The sequence below is a fragment of the Xyrauchen texanus genome, chromosome 50, assembly GCF_025860055.1.
Source record: "Xyrauchen texanus isolate HMW12.3.18 chromosome 50, RBS_HiC_50CHRs, whole genome shotgun sequence".
Classification (NCBI taxonomy): Eukaryota; Metazoa; Chordata; class Actinopteri; order Cypriniformes; family Catostomidae; genus Xyrauchen; species Xyrauchen texanus.
In genome coordinates this window covers 18586409-18612732 of record NC_068325.1, presented here as the reverse complement: position 1 = coordinate 18612732, position 26324 = coordinate 18586409, and the positions used below count along the sequence as shown (strand labels likewise).

Below are 26324 nucleotides of genomic sequence, written 5' to 3'. Positions count from 1 at the left end.
TTACGTACAAATACCTTACATATGAATATTGGTTTCTTGTAGTCATGCATATCGGAGGCAAGATTTCTAGTTCATTTTCTGAAAATTGATATATGTTTAGGTGCATTTATTATACTTTGACATGAAACAGCAATGCACAATACATTAAAATAACATATTTTAAGAAAACATTTTCAGATTATCACAGTAAAAAAAAATAGTTTGATGTGAAATTTCGTACAATCGTAACATATTCATGCCAAATAACGTCCAACTGATGTTTTAATCAAATATGTGAATTGCAAAGAAGAACTCAAAACAATGAATTTCTGTGTATATCATTTACAAAAACATTCTTGGAGAAATGCAACAATTTACATGTAAGAATAGTCTGACAGCTACTTAGTTTGTGAGCTATTTCATTAGGGTGCCATTGTTCGACTTGACCAAACAACTTTGATGGTTAAAAAAAACAAAATAATATTGCAAAAGAAGTAACACATTGCAAAGTACATGTTTACACATACAGTACATAGTTATCGAACGTATCCACAAAAGCAATCTTGTTCACCAATGTGATAATACAAAGAGTCAACAAAAATGTATCTCGGCAGACAAGACTCTGAACGCAAGGCCTTGAAATAGGTGAAAACCAATTCCCTAACAAACAGTAGATTTTCATGCATTATAAAGCATGTGTGGTATCTTATTTTGTGTGGCTTTCCGTCAGTGCATGTGCAACTATTTTTAAAAGAAGTCTTGATGAACTTTAACGAAGTCTAAACAAATTTTAGAGCACTTGCTCATCCTCCTGGTCCAAACTGTGGTTCTTCACCAGTAAAGAACCCTTTAAAGTGATTTCATCAGTGCATTTAGCGTTCTCTTGAGGGGTGACATCATCCCTTTTAATGATGTCATCATCGTTTGGCTTTTGTCTGATTTCTTCGAGACAGACACTGAGGACTTCCTGTTTTACGGTGATGTCATTTCCTTTTGCATTCTCTTTGAGAGTGATGTGTTCTATGTGTTTGGTGTCTTCTTCGATTTCTTCGGGAATAGAAGGTGGTCGACTCTCGATGTCAGAGTTACTGAAGACGTACCCGGGCAGGGTGGCGTGTATGTGCGTGCTGTGTGTAAACGAGGTGACGCTGGGACGCCCGGTGCAACGGTACACTCTGCTGTTGAGGAGGGCGGAGCTACGGGTCACAGAGGTCAGCTGGGATTGGACGCTGACACCGCTATTGTTCAGAACCGACCCGTAGCGATAGTTCGCGAAATCCACCGGACACTTCCAGTCAAATGCAAGTGTCCAACGGAGCCAGATCTTACGTATTTCAGTCTGGACCTGGGATAAAATACAAAGGAATGAGTGTGAAATAATTTTTCTTTCTGAGAATCTTTCTTTGTTTTTTGTTTTTCTCCCCAATTTGGAATGCCCAATTCCCAATGTGCTCTAAGTCATCGTAGTGGAGAGGATCTCAGTTACCTCCGCGTCTGAGACCGTCAATCTGCGCATCTTATCACATGGCTTGTTGAGCTTGTTACCGCAGAGACATAACGCGTGTAGAGGCTTCACACTATTCTCCGCGGCATCCACGCACAACTCAGCGCCTCACTGAGAGCGAACCACTTTATAGCGACCACGAGAAGGTTACCCCATGTGACCCTACACTCTACCTACTCTACCTTTTAGTCTTTAAATGTTTATTGCAACTAAACAATCCCTTGGACAAGACATTTTGCTACTAAAGCATTAGTATTTTACATTTGAATATTTTTCAACATTTATCATACGTTTAAGGCTGTTTTTTTACTTGCCTCTCCATTGCAGAAACAGTAGATAATGGACACAAAAAATCCCTGAAAGAGAACAAATAAACACTTGTGAGAAGGATAAGTGGGAAGACGATCTATGACGACACAAAAACAAACAAATGTGAGGTAAAATAATCATATACCATATACCATATGTTTATCCTTCAGCACCATGTATGAAAGTACCATATGATATAATCACTGTCCTATGGTACCACCACAGAACTTTTATGTACATGTCTAAAGCACATACCTCCACACAAACATACTTATTTTATTTGATCTTTTTCAATTACTTTGTAAATTACCATTTGTTACCAATTAAATTTCTGTGCGCTTTTGTGCTTTAGAAATATGAAAATGCAGTTTTTTGTCATGCCAAAAAAAGCAAATGAAACCTGCGAGACAGATAAAGAGTGCAGTTATTTATAATGATACTCAATGTTATCACAAATGTTCCCTTTCACGTCGCATTAATTGAAGTGTTTTATGTATTTTGCTGAGTGTATAAACAGTGAATAATTGATTGGTTAGTAAGACTGATGTGACTCACCTGGAATGAATTAAAGAAAAGCTCAAAGTACATGCGGAGTTCCCAACCCAGACCATTGAATGTGTGCGGCATTCCCACAAACACGATGTAGTGCACTCCAAACACCAGAACCAGAACCAGTGTGGACTTAGCCAGCTTCCTGCACACAAACAGAGATTAGATAGATGGATGGATGGATTAACAGACATATCGATAGTGACAGATAGACAGATAAAGCGGCAGAGCAACAGCAAGACAGATAGAGTGACAGATAACAGACAGACAGATAGAGCAACAGAAAGATTAACAGACAGATTGATAGACAGACAGATAGATAGAGTGACAGACAGACAGACAGATAGATAGAGTGACAGACAGACAGACAGATAGAGTGACAGACAGACAGACAGATAGAGAGACAGACAGACAGATAGACAGACAGATAGATAGAGTGACAGACAGACAGATAGATAGATAGATAGAGACAGACAGACAGACAGATAGATAGAGTGACAGACAGACAGACAGACAGATAGATAGACAGATAGATAGAGAGACAGACAGACAGATAGAGTGACAGACAGACAGATAGAGTGACAGACAGACAGATAGACAGACAGATAGACAGATAGATAGAGAGACAGACAGATAGAGTGACAGACAGACAGATAGATAGAGACAGACAGACAGACAGATAGATAGAGTGACAGACAGACAGACAGATAGATAGAGTGACAGACAGACAGACAGATAGAGTGACAGACAGACAGATAGACAGACAGACAGATAGATAGAGTGACAGACAGACAGATAGATAGATAGATAGAGTGACAGACAGACAGACAGATAGATAGAGTGACAGACAGACAGATAGACAGATAGAAAGAGAGACAGACAGACAGACAGATAGAGTGACAGACAGACTGATAGAGTGACAGACAGACAGATAGACAGATAGATAGAGAGACAGACAGACAGACAGATAGATAGAGAGACAGACAGACAGACAGATAGAGTGACAGACAGACAGATAGATAGAGTGACAGACAGACAGACAGACAGATAGATAGAGTGACAGACAGACAGATAGAGTGACAGACAGACAGATATTTTCTAGAACCGCTGGCCTAGGACAAATTCAATACTTTCCAAATACATTTTTTGTTGTTTTACAAAAAATTTAAGAAACCAGGTTTATGGAAGGCACAGATAGCAGAGGACCGCACAGAAAACAGCAGACTCATGCTGAGCTGTAAATTGCTTAATTACTTAAAGTTCAGAGCACAAGTCCAACTCTCATTAATAGCGAAAAGCGCCCATGTTGTCATTAATGCCTCAGAGAGACTTTCATTCTCTGCTAAAATTTCGCTTCAGGTTATTAAACCCCAGATGGTTTAAAATACCCTCCAGCACTGCCTCTGATACATTTACATTTAGATTTAGTTAAATGTGTATTATTTATCATGTATATTGCATCTATCTGTATAAAGAATAACATGTAGTGAGATGTTATATCTCTCAGCCCTACGCTCTCTCTCTTTTGCACACTCTCTCATCTGTAGCTTTTTGTACGCTCTCTGGAAAATTACAGTCCTCTTTTGGATATCTCAGTAATAATATCCAAACACTCCACCTTGCCGACAACAACCATAAAAATCACAGAAAACTAAATAAAAACAGCATGGGTTGGTATGTACCCCATCGTATGAACATGTATAGACCTGGAATATGGTGAAGATAAAACAGGCTATTTATTATACAATAACACTTATACTTTGCCTCTGAGAATTAGATTTTCACTGGCGAAACTCTATCCAAACCTAATACTGAACGTTATAGATGAGGTCATGAATTAGTTCAATAATTTCATGTACTCACCTGTACTGTTTACGTGTGTCGTACCGTCCTGCGTTTGTTTCTCGGATCTTGGTGGCCAGAACTCGTACAATATTTACAAATAGAATAAAATTGAGCTACAAGAAAAACAGAAGGAAATGATTTTCATTTTCAACTCTTAAATTAGAATTCATTTCACAAAATGCAAGATGGAAATGCAACAGGTTTGAACCATTTTTCCTTTTGCATTTCACTGATTGGACGTTGTAATTAATATACCATTGAAATTGTTAGTCATGAGCGCTTGTGGACAAATGCATCCAAGTGTGTTAAGGACTAAGCGAAATGTTTTGTTGACATGCAGCAAGGAAAGCCAATAATTATCAGAATAATGCCCATCTACTAGATAAATATATCTATGCAAATGGTAAGCCATCAATTGAATTCAGTCAGAGCCCAACCATTCAAAATCGACCATTTGAATGGCTCTATAAAAGGAGTTTGACAGCCCCTGTTTAGCACATATCATTTGCAGAACATGTTGAATTGGGGGTTAATGAGGATACGGATATAATTGAGATAATTGTTCTTAAGAATTCTTTTAAAATGGGATTCATCTTGAAGTTGTGTGACATCATAGAGTTTCTGTGTTTCTATCTACAGACTGGATGCCATGGCAGACTCACCCCAATTGCCGTCAAGATGGGAACTTGGTAAATCCATTTTATGTTACCAGCGCTCAACTCCCAACACCTTAGAGAAGGAGATGAAATTTAAGTACAATTAAGTTCTCAATAAGTACTGTTTACCCTAGTGCAATGATGGTATCAGATGGTCCCACCCCAAGATCAAGTCTTTAGTTTAATCAAACGTTTGCCCGGATTGGTATTACAGCGTTTTAGTGGCACGTTAACAAAAAAAGATTTAAATGCATAAAGTCATAACATTACAAGATTAAACTAGTAATATTTTGAGAATAAAGTCCAAATTTTGAGAATTTTAGCATGAGATATAAGTCGTAACATTGCAAGATCCATCCATCCATCCATCCATCCATCTTCAACCGCTTATCCGGGGGGCAACTGGGGCAGCTGCTCCAGGGGGCAGCTGCTCCAGCAGGGGGCCCCAAACTTCCCTATCCCGAGCCACATTAACCAGCTCTGACTGGGGGACCCCGAGGCGTTCCCAGGCCAGTGTGGAGATGTAATCTCTCCACCTAGTCCTGGGTCTTCCCCGAGGCCTCCTCCCAGCTGGACGTGCCTGAAACACCTCCCTAGGGAGGCGGCCAGGGGGCATCCTTACCAGAAGCCCAAACCACCTCAACTGACTCCTTTCGACGCAAAGGAGCAGCGGCTCTACTCCGAGCTCCTCACGGATGACTGAGCTCCTCACCCTATCTCTAAGGGAGAAGCCCGCCACCCTTCTGAGGAAGTCCATTTCGGCTGCTTGTACTCGCGACCTAGTTCTTTCAGTCATGACCCAGCCTTCATGACCATAAGTGAGGGTAGTAACAAAAACTGACCGGTAGATCGAGAGCTTTGCCTTTCGGCTCAGCTCTCTTTTCGTGACAATGGTGCGATAGAGCGAGTGCAATACCGCCCCCGCTGCCCCGATTCTCCGGCCAACCTCCCGCTCCATTGTCCCCTCACTCGTGAACAAGACCCCGAGGTACTTGAACTCCTTCACTAGGGGCAAAACCTCATTTCCTACCTGGAGTACGCACTCCATCGGTTTCCTGCTATTCCTACATTGCAAGATTAAAGTCATAATATTATGACAATGAAGCTGTTGCATTATGATTTCAAAGTCGTCACTTTGTGTAAAGTCGTCAAAAGAAAAGAGCAGCTTCATCAATGCAACAAACAGATGTAGATGATTTAGTTTCTTGCCTTACGACTTTATTCTCGTAATACCACTATTCTCAAAATAATCCTATTTTCAATTTCATAGCATTACATCTTTTAATACTTCATGACTTTATTCTCATAAAATGCCTAATATCCCAAAAACATTATTACTTTAATCTTGTTATACTACAAATTAAATGTAGTATTTTTGATATATTCTCAAAACTTTAATTTAGTAATATTACAACTTCATTCTCAAGACTTCATAACTTTGTGTTTCATGAAATGCCCATTGTGAGATTATATGCAAAACATTACGACTTTATCCTTGTAAAGTGACTTAAATCTTGTTTTGTTTAAATGTTATGCTGCAATTTAATCTTGGAAAAATTCCAATTTTAATTTTGTAATTTTACTATTTTAATTCTCAATTAAAAATTTATGAATTTATTCTCATAATATGGCAATTATGAGATTATTCCCAAACATTACACATTTTTTGTCATACTGTTACGACTTGTAATGCTACGATTTTAATATCATAATTTTTATTTACTTTTAAAATATTCCTACTTTAATTTACTAATATTACAACTTCATTCTTAACACCTTATAACTTTATTTTATACTGCAATTTAATCTAGTATTTTTTATTTTATTCTCAAAAAAGCCCTACTTTAATTTTGTAATGCTACAACTTAATCTCGTAATTTTTATTTACTCTTAAAATGTTCCTACTTTTATTTAATAATGTTACAACTTCATTCTCAAGACCATAACTTTATTTTATACTGCAAATTAATTTCGAATTTGTATTTATTCTCAAAAAGTCCTACTTTAATCATGTAATGTTACAAATATATTCTCAAAACTTAATGACTTTATTCTCATAAAATGCCTATTATGAAATTATTCCCAAAAATTCAAACTTTTTTGTTGTACTGTTACGACATTAATTTCGTAATGCTACAATTTTAATGTCGTCATTTTAATTAATTCTTAAAATATTCCTACATTCATTTAGTAATGTGACGAATTCATTCTCAAGACCATATAACTTTATTCTCAAAAAATGCCTATTTTGAGATTATTCCAGAAACAGTACAACTTTATTCTTTAATCTCACTCTAATTCAATCTTGTACTTTTTATTTATTCTCAAAAAATTCCTTTAATTTTGTAATGTTACAATTTTATTCTAGAAACTTCATGAATTTATTCTCATAAAATGCCTATTTTGAGATTATCAAACGTTTAAAAAGATTGTCGTAATCTTGTAATTCTACAATTTTAATCTCGTAATTTTAATTAATTCTTAAAATATTCCTACATTCATTTAGTAATGTGACGAATTCATTCTCAAGACCATATAACTTTATTTTCATAAAATGCCTATTTTGAGATTATTCTAAAATATTTAAAGAATTTGACGTAATGTTACGACTAATCTTGTAATTCTACAACTTTAATCTCGTAATTTTTATTTATTCTTCAAATATTCCTACTTTAATTTCATGATGTTAAGAATTTATTCTCAAATTCAAAGATTTTTTTTCTGCTATTTTAAACATGGCACAAAAACACAGTCATAGGCCGGTGTGCTCAAACAGAACACCCTTTTAAAAGCACCTCAGAGTCACTGTGTTATTAAGTTAAGATAAGAGAAAGCATTTTAACATGTCACACTTCACCTTTAATTTATATTTAGAAAAAATAATGAAGAATGAAGGAAGAGTGTCTTCGGAAAAAACTCACCTCACATCTGCGAACGTTGCCCTGACGACAGCCCAGGTTGACACGAAGAGAGCTGGCACACCTGCAGTCAAACAAATTGAAGTTGACGGGATTTATCAACTATAATAGACCATACAATCCCAGAGGCATGCCAGGCACTCATAGAGCATGACAGAAAACCACCAGAACAACACTATTTATAATTACCAGTTTTATAATCAGAGCAAATTGAAAGCCTCCAAATGCTTCAAGTGTCCCTGAAACAAATGGTGAAGATTATTATGTCTGCACCTCTTGCAGCACCAACGGAGTAGACCAAATAATTATTATTTTCAAACAGTTTTCCCCAAGCACTCCTACTGCCAACTTCAACACTCATTGTTCAGAAAAATGGGTTGTCCTATCCCAAACTTGTGCTATTGGTTGAGCCAATGTTTTGCGGAGTCAGGTTTAATATTTTAAAAGCACATTTTAACCCCTCCACTCCGATCACCATGTGTGTAACGCACACTTTTTACAATTCTAACAATCCCAGATCAAAACAATCAGCTCCCGTGCTACTTTTTTATGGTGAAATCATGTTTTGCTCTGAAACATTTCGTATTAGAGAATTGGAGTGGTGGCGTAGTGGTCTAAAGCACATAACTGGTAATCAGAAGGTTGCTGGTTCAAGACACTTAACTCCAGGTTGCTCCGGGGGGATTGTCCCTGTAAGAAGTGCACTGTAAGTCGCTTTGGATAAAAGCGTCTGCCAAATGAATAATGAAAATATGTAAATGTATTACAGAAGTCAAATGGATTGTGAGCAATGTTTCAGGTTGACTTTAAACTGGTATAAAAGTATTTTAACTGTACAAATCGCACACTTCACCATTAAGAATGTATTCGTCTTGCATGCAACTGAAAGTAAACATACCGAGTGAGCAATGATGATGCATCTCCCAAAATATATGAACTTTATTAATTATAGAAAAGCACAAACGAGACCTCAGCAAACACCTTTCAGCAATGTTTTTTTCTTCTGATGGTTGCGAGGGTTTAAATATGAAAACGTAACTTTCATTAGGATGATATATTACCACAAACACATTGATGGCAGGAGCATTAATAACGCATTATTGGTTAATATGACACATTAATAATTTCCAACGTTCTGTACATCATTGTCACGGGAGCCCTGTTTGCTCAAGTAACTCAGATTATCATTGACATTGCAGCTGTTGTCGGTCTGTTCAAAAGCAGAACACACCTGTGTGGGCTACAGACACACACTTTGTTGTTCAGTTTCAAACTGTTAAAACAACAAAGTCTCTTCTAAGAAGTATTAGCACTTCAAAGATGTCTGTTCTTGCCTGGCAAGTCTTGTGCACCAAACATAAACTATGAATACATAAGGCTTCAAATAAGAGAGACCGCCTCAAAGGAAAGCAAAATCTTTTAGCTGATTCTTGGAAACAGACATAACAAAAAACTCGGAAGATTGTTTTCATAACAAGTTTGAAATCGGTTGGGATACATCTGGGCAGGGCAAAGTAAACATTATTAAGAAAAATCAACCACGAACTGATCTAAGCATAGTGGGGAGAAGTCATAAAAACACTTGTGCCTGTTTATGTTTGCAATATTTCAGTGCATCTTCTAAATTATCCACCCTTAATATAGTTTAAAGAAGTGCTAAATGTGCTGAAATGTGTGTTTTGATTCATTTGTTTTAATGCAAACAACACTAATTCAACCTACTATGGACTTTGTTCATTTTTGACTGAAATCAATACTCACTCACTCACTCACTCACTCACTCACACACTCACTCACACACTCACTCACTCACACACTCACTCACTCACACACATACACACACACTCACACACACACACTCTCACTCACAAACACACACACACACACTCTCACTCACACACACACTCACTCACTCACTCACACACTCACTCACTCACACACACACTCACACACTCACTCACACACACACACACACACACTCACTCACTCACTCACACACACACACACACTCACTCACTCACACACTCACTCACACACACACACACACCTCACTCACACTCACTCACACTCACCACACTCACACACTCACTCACTCACACACACACACACACACTCACTCACTCACTCACACACACACACACACACTCACTCACTCACTCACTCACACACTCACTCACACACACACACACACACACACTCACTCACTCACACACTCACACACTCACTCACACACACACACTCACACACTCTCACTCACACTCACTCACACTCTCACTCACTCACACACTCACACAAACTAATGAACTGGTGAGACTATTACACAGATTCTATCATTTTTTTTTTTTTTAATTAAACCAATAAATTAGCCTCAAATTATACATTTATTGTTGTTCATTATTGCTATTCACATCAATAACTTGAAAATGTTTGCAAAATTTTTTACTATAGAAAGTTTCTAAATTGCAAAATGTTTACTCTGATTCTTTTGTTTTATACTGTAATTTCACAATTCTGCAGTTCATTTCTTTTAACTGCAAAAACTGACTATTTTAAAATGCTAAACTTTGACAAATAATAGTTTGATCATGTTTAAATACAGTATATCTCCAAATGCATAACTTGTGATAAAATATAATATTAGGTTACAATAAGCTACACTGTAGGTGGCTGCATAGAACACTGCCGCCATCTACTGGCTATTAGTGTCATGACAGGATTTTCAAGTTATGTTATTTATATTTTGTTCACCAGAAGATGATTTCAATATTTTCTTAATGTTTCAACTTAGCATAAATTAGCTTGTTTTCATATGCAAATTAATGGTAATGTTGATAAATTTACATGTAAATAAGATAAAAATAGCATAAAGTATATAAAAAAGAAGTGCATAATTGTAATGTTACTTCTGGGAAAAAGAAATGTATATCAATGTGTATCATGAAAAAAAAATATTTGCTCTTTCTGATCAAAAATGACCAGGAGGACCAAAGGTAGGGCTCATTTATGAAGACCATAGGATGGTTAAATGTAAATTAGGCTTATGCTAGATTGTGCCTCATTCACAACATTGCCTTTACCGCACACTGAAAACTAACTTACGCTTGAAAGGCATGTTTGTGTACATTGGTGGTGTTCATGGCAGAAGTAATTCATCAATTGATGCAAAAGAGTGTTAACTAAAACTTTTGGGGCATATTTGCGCTTTTACCTGATTTGCAAAATTCGTTCTGTTCATCGGGTGCTAAAACAGCGCATACATGTTCACATAAATGGTGCTAGAGGACGCAATTCATTCTAGTGAATTCCACCATAACGCAAACACACACACTTACCCCACCCTATGAGGGTGAAACCCCAGAGATATTTGGAGTCCGAAAAGAAGGCCATAAAAATAAGACTGTGAAGGTAAAGGCCCTCCACTAGAATCCAGTAGTAGTTGGTGGCGAGGAAATAGATGAAGAATAGGACGGTGATCTTACAGCCAACCTGAAAATACAAATAATGTTTGCTTCATCCAATGAGATTGTTCAAACCGTGTGCATTCAACCAATCAGAATTGCTTTCTATTTCTGTATCACAACTGATTCTAAATTGTCTTTATAGTTTGTGTATTTAATTTCTGTATCTACAGTGATAAGCCAAAACATTGTGACCACCTGGTGTATATGCTGTTGGTCCACCAAGTGCCAACAAAACAGTGCCAATCCACCAAGGCATGGACTCTACAGGACCCCAGAAGGTGTCCTGTGGTATCAAGCAACAAGACATTAGCAGCAGGTCCTTCAAATCCTGTAAATTGCGAGGTGGAGCCGCCATGGATCGGACTTGTTGGATTAGCATATCCCCCAGATGCTCAGTCGGATTGAGATCTGGGGAATTTGGAAGCCAGAGCAACACCTTGAACACTTCATCACGTTCCTCAAACCATTCCCGAACAATGTCTGCAGTGTGGCAGGGCGTATTATCATGCTGAAAAAAGGCATTACCATCAGAAAATACCATTGCCATTAAGGGGTGTACCTGATCTGCAACGATGTCTCAAAACGATGTCCACACGAATGGCCGGACCCAGGGTTTCCCAGCAGAACATTGCCCAGAGCATCACACTCCCTCCACCGGATTGTCGTCTTCCTACAGTGCATCCTGGTGCCATCACTTCCCCAGGTAAACGGCGCACATGTACATGGCGTCCATGTGATGTACTGTAAAAAAAAAACTCATCGAATCAGGTGAATTGCCCCAAGGTCCAGTTCAGATGCACATGTGCCCATTGTAGGTGCTTTCGATAGTGGACAGGGGTCATCATATGAACTCTGACCGGTCTGCGGGTACGTAGCCCAATACGCAGCAGGGTGCGATGCACTGTGTGTTGTGACACATTCCTCCCGTAACCATCATAACAATTTTCTGTAACTTGTGCCATAGTAGACCTTCTGACGGTTCCGATCAGACGGGATAGCCTTCGTTGCCCTCACACATCGACGAGCCTTGGGCGCCCAACACCCTGTCGGCAGTTTGTGGTTTGTCCCGCCTCGTACCACTGTCTGTAGGTACTCACGACTGCTGACCGAGAGCACCCCACAAGCCTTGGCGTTTCAGAGATGCTCTGACCCAGTCGTCTGGTCATAACAATTGGGCCCTTGCTAAAGTCGCTTCAGGTCTTTACTCCTGCCCATTTCGCCCGCATTCAACACGAGAACTGATTGTTTGCTTATCATCTAATCTACACAGACTTTGACATGTGACCTTGTTAGGAGATGACCAACGATATTCACGTCACCTGTGAGTGGTCATAATATTTTGGCTTATCGGTGTAAATATAATTCAAAATGTCCTAATTATCATTAGCCAATAATTCCCCACACAAAACAAATGGTGAATTTGCAATTCGAATTTTGTCCTTCCTGTCCATGAACCTTTCACAACAGATCTGCAACCCACAAGTCAAGTTGAATACCACTACTAATGTGCATTTTTCATGGAACAATTAGTAGCAAAGATCACACCAAGAATGGATAAAGCTTTGATGTACAAAGAAGACCAGGCAAGAAATGTTTATTAAAATCATAATAAAATCATTAACACAATGTAGCTTCAATAAAACATTGATTAACTCATGCTGGTTTATCAACGAGGTTTCCTCAGCGTACTCACATACTGAGTCTTGTCAAGAGTAGAGATTGACAGAGTGCTAATATTGTCCATTAGCATGGTGTCGTATTCCTGTAACACCCCATTAGTGTACACAACTCTGTCTTTAACAAAGATGCTGACCGCACGCAGCATGAACGACACAAAAAGGTGCATGTGAATGTAGTTTCTGGTGCAGTGAAGACGCCTGAAAGAGAAACAAAGAGAGAGTATTCATCCTATGGACCTATGGCACGCACATGCTAGAGAAAGCGAGAAAACGACAGAATGTTTTACAATAGGAATGCGTAATACCATAAGGTCATCAGAAGATATTTGATGTTTAATGCACTGCAACATATGACTTTCTGACTCAGTATTTTGGTCTTATTTTCCAACAAAAATAACTAAAACAAGAAGAGTACTTGGTACTTGACTAGTAGAATGACATAAGAAATTCAGACTTGTTTTCAAAGAAATCTCACAAAATTTGGTGTGATTTATGCTTGGAACAAGAAAAAAACATTTGCCAATGGGGTAAGAAAAATAAGCTTGTTTTCCCTTTAATTCAAGTTTTTATTTGTTACCCCATTGACAAATAGTTTTTTCTTGTTAGAAGCATAAAATACATGTAGCTGGATTTTGGAGGGGTATCTAGCACGGCGCCACTGAAAGAGAAACCAAGCAACTGACAAAATGTTCTGTTTACCATCAACTCTCTCCTTTTTTAATTGAAAATAACATTTTTGATCAATTTCAATCAGGGTTTAGAGCAAAACACAGCACAGAGTCCGCACTCTTAAAAGTATAAAATGATCTGCTGCTGACTGTTGATTCAGGTAGTCATGCAGTTTTAGTTCTTCTTGACCTCAGCGCCGCGTTTGACACCATAGATCACGCTTAAGTCAGTGGGCAGGGATTCGGGGGACTGCTCTGAAATGGTTCTGCTCTTATCTTAAAGATAGGACATTCTCAGTTGAACTAGAGGACTTCTCATCCTCCCCGGCTCCCATTAACAGTGGGGTTCCCCAAGGCTCTATTTTGGGCCCAGTCTTATTTTCTCTATACATGCTGCCTTTGGCCCAAATCTGTCAAAAGTATAATATCTCCTATCACTGTTATGCTGATGTGGCAGCGGGGGCGTGGTCAAGCGCCCGTCCGGGAGAGAAAAGCGGTAAGGGCGCTCACACCTGAGCTAAATTATGTCTAACACCTGTCTCTAATTGCAGTAGCGTGAGGAGAGCGGATAAAAGCCAGCAGCCACAGAGCATCGAGAGAGCCTGACAACAAGGCAGAGAATACGTGTGTGTGTTGAAGAAATTGAGTGACAAAAATAAAGAGAGTGTAAAGCGGACCAAGGAAGGGACGGAAACAGATGTCAGCTTAAGGGGTAAGCTTTATTTTTGTCACTCAATTTCTTCAACACACACACACACACACACACACACACACACACACACACGTATTCACGCCTTGTTGTCAGGCTCTCTCGATGCTCTGTGGCTGCTGGCTTTTATCCGCTCTCCTCACGCTACTGCAATTAGAGACAGGTGTTAGACATAATTTAGCTCAGGTGTGAGCGCCCTTACCGCTTTTCTCTCCCGGACGGGCACTTGACCACGCCCCCGCTGCCACAGCTGATGATACCCAGCTTTATTTTCCTTTAAAGCCTGGGGACAATTCTGCTTTAGATTCTCTTATCTGCTGTATAAATGATATCAAAAAGTGGATGGCAATTAATTTTCTTCACCTAAATGAATCAAAAACTGAAGTGATGGTGTTTGGTTCACCTGGCTCTACCAAAACATGACTAATGATCTAGGTTCCTTTGCTTTTAATGCTTTTAACATGACAAAGTTAAGAATCTTGGAGTAATTCTTGACCCTGATCTAAAGCTTGATAAACACATCAGTTCTGTGGTCAGAAGTATTTTCTATCATTTAAGAAACATTGCGAAATTGAAACCCTGTTTATCTTTTAAGGACATGGAAGTTGTTATACATGTTTTTATTTCTTCAAGACTAGATTACTGCAATTCATTGCTCTGCGGCATTTCTCAAACTTCACTGTCACGTCTGCAGTTAGTCCAGAATGCTGCTGCAAGATTGTTGACCGGGACAAAAAAACACAACAATATATCCCCAGTGTTAGCATCTCTTCATTGGCTTCCAGTCAAATTTAGGATTCAATTTAAGATTTTATTATTTACTTTTAAGGGTTTACATGGCATGGCTCCTCCCTAGACTAATAAGGTCATCACAGAGTTTATTTTTAACGATCCCCAAGTCCCGTCTTAAGTTATAGGGAGATCGGGCCTTTTCAGTGGCGGCACCACGGCTGTGGAAAACATCAGTTGATGTTTTTAAATCTTATTTGAAGTCTCACCTTTTTTCACTTGCTTTTAATTGTGCTAAATGTGGGTTCTTATTTTATGTTTTTTTTTTTTTTTATATATTACGTATTTATATGATCTGTTTTTGCTATAATGTAAAGCACTTTGGTCAACATGTGTAGTTTTAAATGTGCTATAGAAATAAAATTGATTGATTGATTGGCTAAGCTCGATGTGGACGCGGTGGTGTCTAGCTAAGACAAAAAACGAATTTACATGGTAGAGAGCTTATAACTTGTTGCTTTATTTGCTTGATGCAATTGCTAATGACATCTCCGTTTTTGAGGGTGTGAAAAGAGCCGGGTCAGTTTGAAATCGAGCGGAAATACAGTGAATTGGATTTCCAAAAGCACAAATTTTAAATGGTTAGAATCAGCAAATCGCACGATTGGCCTTTAGTAGACCCCTCCAATTACAAAAAGCAAGGTGCAGTCTGATCTGCAATAGAATGAACTCTTAAGGGAACTCTTGAGCCAATTTAATTTCTGAAGATCATTAAACAAAAGGCCAAAGACGGTCTGAATCATCCCTCCAAAATCCTTGAATAGGAGCCACTAGTATGAAACAAGTTTATTCATGTGAATTCTTGAATGCTGTGTAACTTCTTAATCAAGACTGGGAGGCATTAGCGTGTTTTGCAAATTGCTTGGTGGGGCGGAAAGTCTGCTGGGTAAGAAAACGTGCTCAATGTTTGATTACCGGAAATATCCGATGATGAAAATGGCGACTAGCAGCGAACTGAAGGACACCGCGTAGCCAACCGTGTACATGATGTGCAGCCGCTCAAAGAAGTCTCTCTGGAAACATGACAACATATTTTTAGTACATTTCTTACTTCACGCAAGCTCTGACTATCATCAGCAACAAACCTTTAGTTGCTACTTCAGACGGTTGATTTGCTTCTAGACATCTTAAGAAATATTTTTGAAGAATGATGGACTGACTCAACTGCACCACATTGATATTGAAACTTCAAAACTAGTCAATAAGATGCCATATCCTCTCTCTGATTTAGACTTACTTTTCCCTTTCCAATTCCTGGAGCCAGGAAGCGTAGGCAGTCTGAATAGTTGACCCAAGTTCTGTTCTCCACTGAGACCCATGATCCATTCAAGTCACACTGACGGTATGCAAACCCTACGGGAACATGAAATAACCATTTAACCAGAAATCCATACTGTGTTGGAAAAATCCATATTTTTGCTACATTGTACCATTGTGGTTGAAGTCGTAGACGTAGCTGGGACATGGGACTTTGTTGACGGTTCCTGGGGAACCTTGAGGCCAGCAAACCAGTCCATCCCATCCAGGAGAACAGACCTCATCTGTGTACACAATGTGTAAACCACAATCACAGTTACTGGAAGCACAATCTCATCAAACGACACTCTGACAAGAGTCTGGACATGAAGGTTCCCATTGATAGGACAGAATCATTAATAAGATGACTTAACACCTCAATTGTTTCTCAGCATTTTTTACCTCAATATGAACCCATCCATCCATCCATCCATCCATCCATCCATCGTCAACCGCTTATCCTGTGTACAGGGTCGCGGGGGGCTGGAGCCTATCCCAGCTAACATTGGGCAAAAGGCGAGGGACACTCTGGACAGGTCGCCAGTCCATCGCAGGGCCAATATGAACCCTATTTCATAAAATTCTTCCAAGAGGTAAGATATCCACCTACTGTATGTCAATTGACTAAGTTGTGTATATTTTTATTTCTATCAAGGAATTTTAAGAGAACATCTGAGACGAAGTTGAGACTTGATACATGAGTCTCGTGAGCTTTGAAAGAGCAACCGTTGTGTAATATAATTTTCCTTTTAAGCTACTGAATGTGCTCTAGATGACATTTTCCAAAGCATACTCCAAGTCAATCCAATACTTTGCATGTAATGGACCTCATACAAATTTCGATGTAAATATACTTTGTAAAACCATACTTGCCATAATTGTCACATTAAATTCAACACATTTTTATAAATCGTTTGTAAAAATCATTCTTATGTAAATTGTCAAATTAAACAAAAAATATTTTAAAATTGTTACACCATTCTTGCTTAAATTTGTGACATTTAATAAAAAAAAATGTGTGTAAATTGTTTATAAAACTGTTTTTACGTAAATTGTCACATTCAATTCAACAAATTTGTGTAAATCATTCGTAAAATAATTCTTATGTAACTTTTCACATTCAGTGAATGTGAAAACTAAACAAATTTCCGTGAAAAAAATGTAATTAAATTTTGACATCCAATTCAAAAAAAAATTGTTAATCGTTCGTAAAACCATTCTTACAAAAATTGTCACTTTCAACAGAAAATTTCTGTGAACATTTCACATGCAAATGATCTTTGTGGCAAACTTGCGTCAATTTGTCCAATGTTGCCAAAGATTTGCCAGAGTCACACTACCGGCGAACAGGATTGGGGAGTAACGGAATACATGTAACGGGATTACATATTTAAAATGCTAAATATAAGTAACTGTATTCCACTACAGTTACAATTTAAATAATTGGTCATTAGATTACAGTTACATTCAAAAAGTATGTTGATTACTAAAGAGATTGCTTTGCATTTTATTGTCATTTGTTTCATTTAATATTTAGTCCTTTCAGATGGAAAACATTTATACATATAAATGATCCAAAGTGCATTTGAACAGCGGTGAAACACTTTCTTATGATGTGTTACATTCATACGAGCAGACAGAGAAGTACGTTTGAAGTAAATTTGGAGCAGAAGAAATAGAAATAAACCTTGTGTAAATTGTTAGCTTTACGCTAAGCTAAAATGCTATTTCTAGCCATTTTACATGCACACGATGATGTTTTTATATGAAGAAAATTCACGTTGGATAAAAAAATAATTTTTCTAGTAAGATCTTTGATATTAGGGCAAAAATCATATTCTTGATAATAATTTATTTGTTTTCCTGTAAAAATATCTAAAAATCCTTAAAACAAGATCAGTTTGATTGATCTTGTTTTAGAAACAAGATATTTGGGTTTTTCAGAGAATGTATTTTTAACATGTGTATTTTGTCTCACTGAGTTTTTATAGTCAAAACAAGTGAAAAAAAATCTACCAGTGCTGAAGAAGTAATCCAAAGTATTTAGATGGCTTTAAGAATTAATTACTGTGGCAGGGCGGAGGGCGGAGCCGGGTCGTGCTCCTACACACCCGGTCCCGTATTAGGCTAATCAAGCCTCCCGAGAGGGATAAAGGTCGACTGCAGAGGATTGTGCGGGAGAGAGAGAGATAGTTTACGTACATATTCGTCATGTGTGTTTATGCTTGTGTGCTTCAGTTTATTATTAAAATATTATTTATATTGAAAAGCCGGTTCTCGCCTCCTCCTTTCCATTGATCCCTCTACAATTACACAGAAATGTTTCATGAATGAAGCCTATTGCTAATTAAAAGTGTTAGAGTCCATGTATGGTTCTCCATTGAGCTTTTTTATTCTAATGTCTAATGCAATTATGTTTATTTGGTAACACATGGTAACAGGGTCTTAATGCCTCAAATTCTTATAATGAACTTTCCGCTTGTATTATCAAGAACAGTCCTTTGTAGCATAATGGCTCTATGAGCAGCAGGGTTTTTGCACATTTTCACACATTATCCAATATGACTAACTGGCTCCATTAGCCAAGATGCATTATTAATTACATTAATTGTTCTGCTTTTGTAAACAGGTAACAAAGACAGCTTTTAGAATACAAAGGAAAATATAAAATTTCGATCTTGTTTACAAAAAGTGAAAATGTGTGTAGTTGAGGGCATTGTTCTCGCCTCTCCCCGGCCACACTAATCTCATAAAACACCACATCGAGGCAACCCCAGGGGTAGTGGTATGTAATCAGCCCTACTGGTTACCCGAACACAAAAAAAAGGTAGTATGGGAAGAAATTTGTGACCCTTCCATTCGGTTTGTTTGGGGCCCTGGCTACGTTTCAACATCTTATGAACAGAGTCCTCGGACCGGGCGATGCATATGCCCATGCTTATTTGGAATATAGCCTTATTTACAGTAATGATTGGCAGAGGCACATTGCAGCATATGGGGGCCGTTCTGAGGTCACTGCGACGAGTGGGGCTCACTGCAAACCCGAAGAAGTGCGCAATTGGGCGGGTGGAGGTACAGTATCTAGGGTTCCACTTGGGTCATGGGCAGGTGTGACCCCAAATTGATAAAACTGCAGCCATTGCGACCTCCCCGAGGCCCAAGACCAAAAAGGAGGTGAGACAGTTCTTGGGGCTGGCTGGCTATCATCGAAGGTTTGTGCCTAATTATTCGGATGTCACCAGGCTGCTGACTGATCTCATGAAAAAGGAAGCTCCAGACTCGGTCCAGTGGATGGAGACGTGCCAACAGGCTTTCACACAGGTAAAAGCTGCACTTTGTGGCGGGCCGCTTCTGCACTCCCATGATTTCTCTCTCCCTTTTGTTTTATAGACAGTTGCATCAGACAGGGGGCTGGGTGCTGTACTGAGATGAAAATCATTAGGTCGAGATCAGTGTTGGGGAGTAACGGAATACATGTAACAGGATTTAGTATTTGACAAGGCATGTAATCGTATTTATTGGATATGTTTCATCTGTCAAAGTGTTTTGAACTATTATTTTGTTAAGTTGTAATAAAAACGATGTAGAGACTCTATTAAGCTCCCAATGGAAAGTTCTTCATATCCACCTTTTCACTCACAACAGTGTGAAAGTGCTCGTATGAATGAAACAATCAATAAGAAAGTGTTTCTCCACTGTTCAAAAGCTCCTTGGATTTTATCATTAATATGGATAAATGTTTTCCAACTGAATAGAATAAATATTAAATTATTAAAATGCAAAGTAATCTCTTCAGTAATCAAAATACGTTTTGAATGTAACTGTATTCTAATTACCAACTATTTATAGTCAAAACAAGCGAAAAAAATCTTCCAGTGCTGAAGAAGTAATCCAAAGTATTTAGATTACATTACTGACCTTGAGTAATCTAACGGAATACATTAAAAATTACATTTTACAGCATGTATTCTGTAATTTGTTGCAGAATACTTTTTAAAAGTAACCTTCTCTACTTTGGTCGAGATGTCACGCCTACCAAATCATGATTTACATTTGAACCTTTATAAATGCCTCGAAGCTTTTGTAGAACATCGGACCTTAGACGATGCCCACATCTGCTATTCATTTTTGGTGTAATGGAAAAAAAAATGGTTTTAAGTGACATACTGGAACAAAACCTTAATATCTATTCATAAAAAGGAAAAACAACAACAAATAAGACCATTGGTGTAACAAAGACTCAGGTAAGTTGGGATCCATAAGCAGTCTTTATTGGAAACACAGAGAATAACGGGCAATGGTCAGGCAATGGGTGAACAGGGCAAGCGCAGGCAGGCAGAGAGCGAGGTGAGGCAGGCAGAATGTCGGGGCAGGCAGCAAACAGCAGTACGGGGAGGCAGACGAGAGTTCAGGTAGGCAGGCAGCAATCAATCGTAGTCGATAGGGAAAGCAAGGTCGATAAACAGGTAATCAATATGAAATGTAAACTAGAACGCTCAGTAGTGTAGCCGGAACAAACAAGACTCCGCAGTGTGAGTGTAACTGCGCGTGGCTTAAATAGAGGGAGATGAATGGGGCACAGCTGTGAATTAATCAAGCCCGGTATGTGGGTTATGGAGAAGATTAGTATTCGGGTGAGTCAGATCTCCGGTGGCCGATCGGGGAGGCACCTTCGTAGGCGTTCGTGACAGTTGGTTGGACAAACAACAGACCACGTTTAAATGCACTTAAGAAAATGGTTTATAACAGGGTTTTTGCGGCAGAAACTTCATGCAAACAAGAGCGCTGATTTCCTTACGCTGTTTAAGGGATTAAGAGAAAGCAGTTTAACACACCTAGGGTTTCTCCCAGAGAATGCGGCTTATGTGGCCATGTTAACACGTTAACAGCATTTTAGACAGGTTTTTGAGGAGTATGCATGTGCGTGGAACAAACCAGAGAACAACCGTCATAGGATGAAGCCCAACAACAAGTCAACACAGCGCACAGATTTCAGAATGTCTGGGACTACAGTGGGAAAAGCACATACACTAAATATACTTTTACATTTACACACACCACTGTAAAATATCGATGGTCCCTCACATTCGCTTATATTGCTCATCCACTGATGGAATTCCGGAGAATTACTGAAGAGGGAAACCCCACTATTGCAGCGCAATTCAGCTGCATTTCACAATGGAAAGTTAAGGAAACAAACTTTCTGTTTCAATCGCAGTCCTCTCAAACGAACAAACAACAGAAAAATATTATAAAAGCACCAGACTCACAGCAATGCCAATTTGATAGAAAATCAACCTACAAATGGCTTTCTTACAGTTTTTTTCTACAGTCACATTTTCTCTGAATATATCATATTGCACCTGCCTTGGCACTCTAATTAGGAATCACCAAGAGCCAATCAGCATTCAACTTGGAACGCCTGATCACATATAAACACTCCACACATGGATAATGGCAGAACAAACATGTGTAAATGAAGAAAAACAGGATGAATGTGATGGAAAAACAATAACGAGGTGCGTCAGCTTCTGAAAGTGGATGACTCATGAGCCGGCACCACACTGTCATTGTTGAGGAAGTTGCTATAAACTGCAACTTTCCAATCTACAAGCGTCTCACGATTAAAAGTAGCTTAAAGCCCTTTTGAAAAAGTTGTTAGGTACAGAACGACCTAATTACATTGGAGCTATCTGAAGAAAAGATTGATAAAGCTATAGGCTAACTATCAGATAATATAATGGATCTGAGTCGTCAAATCAATATTTATCAGTTACTAAAGCAATGAAGACCTAACAACATTAAATTAAAATATAAGTATACATTTCAAATAGCCTAATAAAACTGTAAGACAAATTATTTTAGGGTTACCACCCGTCCCTGTAAAATACGTGATCGTCCCGTATTTAAAGAGTAAATTATGCATCCCATATCGAATCAATACATGATATTTAAGCCGGTCTGATGGTGTCACACCGAAATCGTTCATTTTAATCGTTCATTAAACCTTGATATAATTTAGACCAAGGTGTTCAAGGGACTGTCTGTAAAGTCCACACATTGTGCTAAAACTATTGATGTTGTGACAAGGGAACCCTATTCAATCAATAAAAGCTGCAGCAAGTAAATGTTTTGTTTTAAAAGACGTTCCGGACATGCAAATGAAAATCACATTCATCATCGCGCTACAGTCAGCAGCGAGGCTTTGAGAGTATTTGCTGCAAACGTTGCAGCAGTGGATCGTTTATTTGAACCGTTCATTCTCTTAACCGTTAATTCACCAAAGAACCGATTCACTACAATGAATCTGGGTTAAAGTGAGGCACTAAGAAAAAAGTGAATGGGGCCAGTCCGTCACCGTTAAAATACTCACTATTTCAAAAGTGTAGCCACAAGACGTGAACAATATGGGTGCTAACATGGTTTTAGTGTGATAAAATCACTTACTAACCTCTGTGTAAAAGTTGTACCCAATTGTACAACTCCGTTGTCATGACGACGTAACACCATGAACTCTAAAACCCTAAAACGACTGTAAAAAATTACGATTTAAACAACTTTACAGCATTAACTTAAAATTTACTTTATTAACTTAAGTGCTTTTATAAAATTATAAGCGTCACGTTTCTGTCTTTAAACCCTCGGAAAATTGGTTCCATTCACTTCCATTGTAAGTCCCTCACTGTAAGTGCTTTCAATTTTGTGGCGACAGTTTGATGAGGTCTCTTTTCTATTTCAGAAAGACAGAGCTCTTATAGCAGCAAAGGGACAGGTTAATAGCGATGCTTTTGAAAGTAAATGCTCAACAAGAGCAAAACATTATGACCACCTGCCTAATATGTCGTTGGTCCTCTGAGTGCCGCCAAAACAGCACCGACCTGCCGATGCATGGACTCTAAAAGATCCCTGAAGGTGTCCTGTGGTATCTGGCACCAGGACATTAGCAGCCGATCCTTCAAGTCCTGTAAATTGCGAGATGGAGCCACCGTGGATTGGACTTGTTGGTCCAGCGCATCTCACAGATGCTCAATCGGATTAAGATCTGGGGTATTTGGAGGCCAAGGCAACACCTTGAACTCTTTAACATGTTCCTCAAACCATTCCTGAACAATGTGTGCAGTGTGGCAGGGCGCATTATCCTGCTGAAAGAGGCCACTACTATGATGAAGAGTGTACCTGGTCTGCAACAATGTTTTGGTAGGTAGCATGTGTTAAATTGACGTCCACGTGAAAGGCCGGACCCAGGGTTTCCTTGCAGAACATTGCCCAGAACATCACACTCCCTCTCTTGCCGTCTTCCCACAGAGCATCCTAGTGCCATCACTTCTCCAGGTAAACGTGCGCACACGTACACGGCCGTCCATGTGATGTAAAAGAAAATAAGACTCATCTGACCAGGCAAACTTTTTAACTGCTCTAAGGTCCAGTTTCAATAGCCTTCGATGACGACATGCATCGATGAGACTTGGGCGCCCAACACCCTGTCGCCTGTTTGTGGTTTGTCCCTCCTCGGACCACTGTCGGTAGGTACTCACCACTGCTGACCGGTAGCACCCCACAAGCCTTGCCGTTTCAGAGATGCTCTGATCCAGTCGTCTGGCAATAACAATTTGTCCCTTGTCAAAGTCACTCAGGTCTTCACTCCTGCCTATTTCTCCCGCATTCAACACGTTGACTACGAGAACTGATTGTTCGCTTACCCAAATCTTAATCTACCCAAACCTTGTTAGGAGATGATCAACGTTATTCGCTTCACCTGTGAGTGGTCATAATGTTTTGGCTCATTTGTGTATATTTCACTGATGTTACAATTTGCAATGAAAAATGTACTAAATTTAAAAACAAAATGTCTAGCAAAATAGAAGCATTTTTCTCTAGTGGCCTCAGACTTCTGGACCCCAATTTATGTTGAGGTTGCATGAATTCCTAGCACATATGAGTGCACAGATATAGAGACAATTATGTGGCTGGCTGTCTAAAGAAAGACTGCAAGTAGAGAGGCTGGAAGCAGTTGGACAGGAGATTCATTCACATGTGGTTTGGTGATAATAGACATTATCTGAGAAACCACATAAAACATATTTTTGTTTGTCAACCATTTTGACACCGTGCTGGGCCACTTGAGGTCCTGAAAGCAAAACCAGCCGAGACCCATTGCTCCAAACAGATTCATATGTCACAGTGTAATTCATATTTAAAAGGCTTTTAACTAATCGCCTAATGAACTTATGACACAGGTGTGTTTAAGGCCGAATTAATTACTTTCATCTTGATCAGCCCCCATATTTACATAAGTTATGCAAATGAGCTCCTCTCAGCTCCTAGTGAACATCAAAACAACATTGGTTCTAGACGGAACCGTAGAGGCGACCATGAAGAGAGGAAGTGAATATATACAATGTATGTTATGGAGACGGTAAAATCCACAAGTAAGTCAAGTCAATTTTATTTCTATAGCACTTTTTGTTACAATACATATTTGGGCTGCTCCCCCACATATGTATTGAGTCACTTTGTCCCAAAGACACTTTTGGAGTTTTATGCACTAAAGTAAAAAGGAAAGATTTAAATTATTTTTATCAGGCAACATTTAAAAGGCGACAATGGTTTGAAGCAGAAACTTAATGATTCGGGGTTATCGTAAGAAACCCAGATATCATCTAGTTGCATATGTTTGTTAAATAGATTACATTTTTTAATACTGCTACTACTAAATTGGTAATGTAAGGTCTTACCGGTAGGGTTGTGTTCAGAGATGTTTTGAAGGCACTGGAGTTTGATGTCGTACAGCAGAAGAACTTGTTCTTGAGCTGTTAATCCCACCTCTGGATCCACATGCTGTCCACAAAAAAACTAAAATGAGATGGGTTACAATTGAGCACGGATGTCCATACAATGCAAGTGAATGGTGACCAGAACTTTGAAATGCCAAAAAGCACATAAAGGCAGCCTAAAAGTAGCCGGTGGTTTAATAGGAGTTCTCCTGTGGAGAAACAGATCAATATTCAGAATGTGAAAGTGAAAGTGGAGATTTACATTAAGAAATTAGTTATATTTTAGTCTGTTCTCTCCCAAAACTCATTAAATCACTTCAGAAGACATGGATTAAACCACTGGAGTCATGTGGATTACTTTTATGCTGCCTTTGTGTGATTTTTGGTGCTTCTAAGTTCTGGCCACCATTCACATGCATTGTATGGACCTACAGAGCAGAGATATTCTTCATAAATCGTTGTTTGTGTTCTGCAGAAGAAAGAAAGTCATACACATCTGGGATGGCATGGGGATGATTTAATGATGTGAGAATTAAATTTTTTGGTTGAACTATCTCTTTAATTGCAAAACATCAGGAGGCACATTATTAAAAGCATCAGTGGAGGTTTGCATGTTTGTTTGCTTGAAGGTGCAAAAAAATTTAAATCTGTCTTCAGCCTTCTGTCACTCAGTGATGTGTTGTGTTAATAATTATAGATACCTAAATCCAGGTATACATATATAATTTACTTCCCATTATCAGCCAAATGTGAGTGCAGCAATATTGCATATCCTATTTTTTAAATGAAATGTTTTTATCTCCTGGTCATCTGACTTATATATGAGATATGAATTTCCCATTTCACACGAAGGCTATGATAATCTAGTTATAGGTAAAACAGATTTTTCTTTTTTGTGCAAAATTACATCTCAATTTTAATACAGTAAAAATACTTAAAGCATAATGACTCCAAATGACAGATTAATAAATGTGTTTGATGTATTTACAATATGCATCACCGCACATAAATATATAGATCTAACATATATAACAGTGACAAATAGTTTGATCATCTTACCTGTGCTTTGATTGAAGTACCAAGTAAAACTTGGGCAAACATCCACAGAGGTATATTCCACATTTTAATAGCTGCTTCTTAAATACTCAAATCCCTTCAATTCATGAATCTTCTGTTATTGGTTTTACA

General features: G+C 38.5%; 1 protein-coding gene across 1 annotated transcript; it reads right to left on the bottom strand.

The window, feature by feature from the left end:
* Positions 1-376: 376 nt before the first annotated feature.
* Positions 377-26324, bottom strand: LOC127641347 (parathyroid hormone 2 receptor-like). The gene is made up of 13 exons (XM_052124307.1): positions 26196-26324; positions 25098-25200; positions 16497-16607; positions 16304-16419; positions 15982-16079; positions 12915-13098; positions 11093-11246; positions 7764-7824; positions 4849-4915; positions 4205-4299; positions 2348-2486; positions 1798-1839; positions 377-1324 (listed from the first exon to the last, which is right to left on the bottom strand). The coding sequence occupies exons 1-13, from the start codon at positions 26256-26258 to the stop codon at positions 770-772; spliced, it is 1788 nt and encodes a 595-aa protein (XP_051980267.1). The 5' UTR covers positions 26259-26324; the 3' UTR covers positions 377-769.

Excerpts from the sequence above, each read along its gene's own strand:
- LOC127641347 (XM_052124307.1), bottom strand. The coding sequence starts at position 26,258 with ATGTGGAATATACCTCTGTGGATGTTTGCCCAAGTTTTACTTGGTACT. Across the intron at positions 25,201-26,195 it reads GTACTTCAATCAAAGCACAG|CATGTGGATCCAGAGGTGGG; the intron begins GTAAGATGATCA and ends TTTTGTGGACAG. Across the intron at positions 4,300-4,848 it reads CCATCTTGACGGCAATTGGG|CTCAATTTTATTCTATTTGT; the intron begins GTGAGTCTGCCA and ends TTTTTCTTGTAG.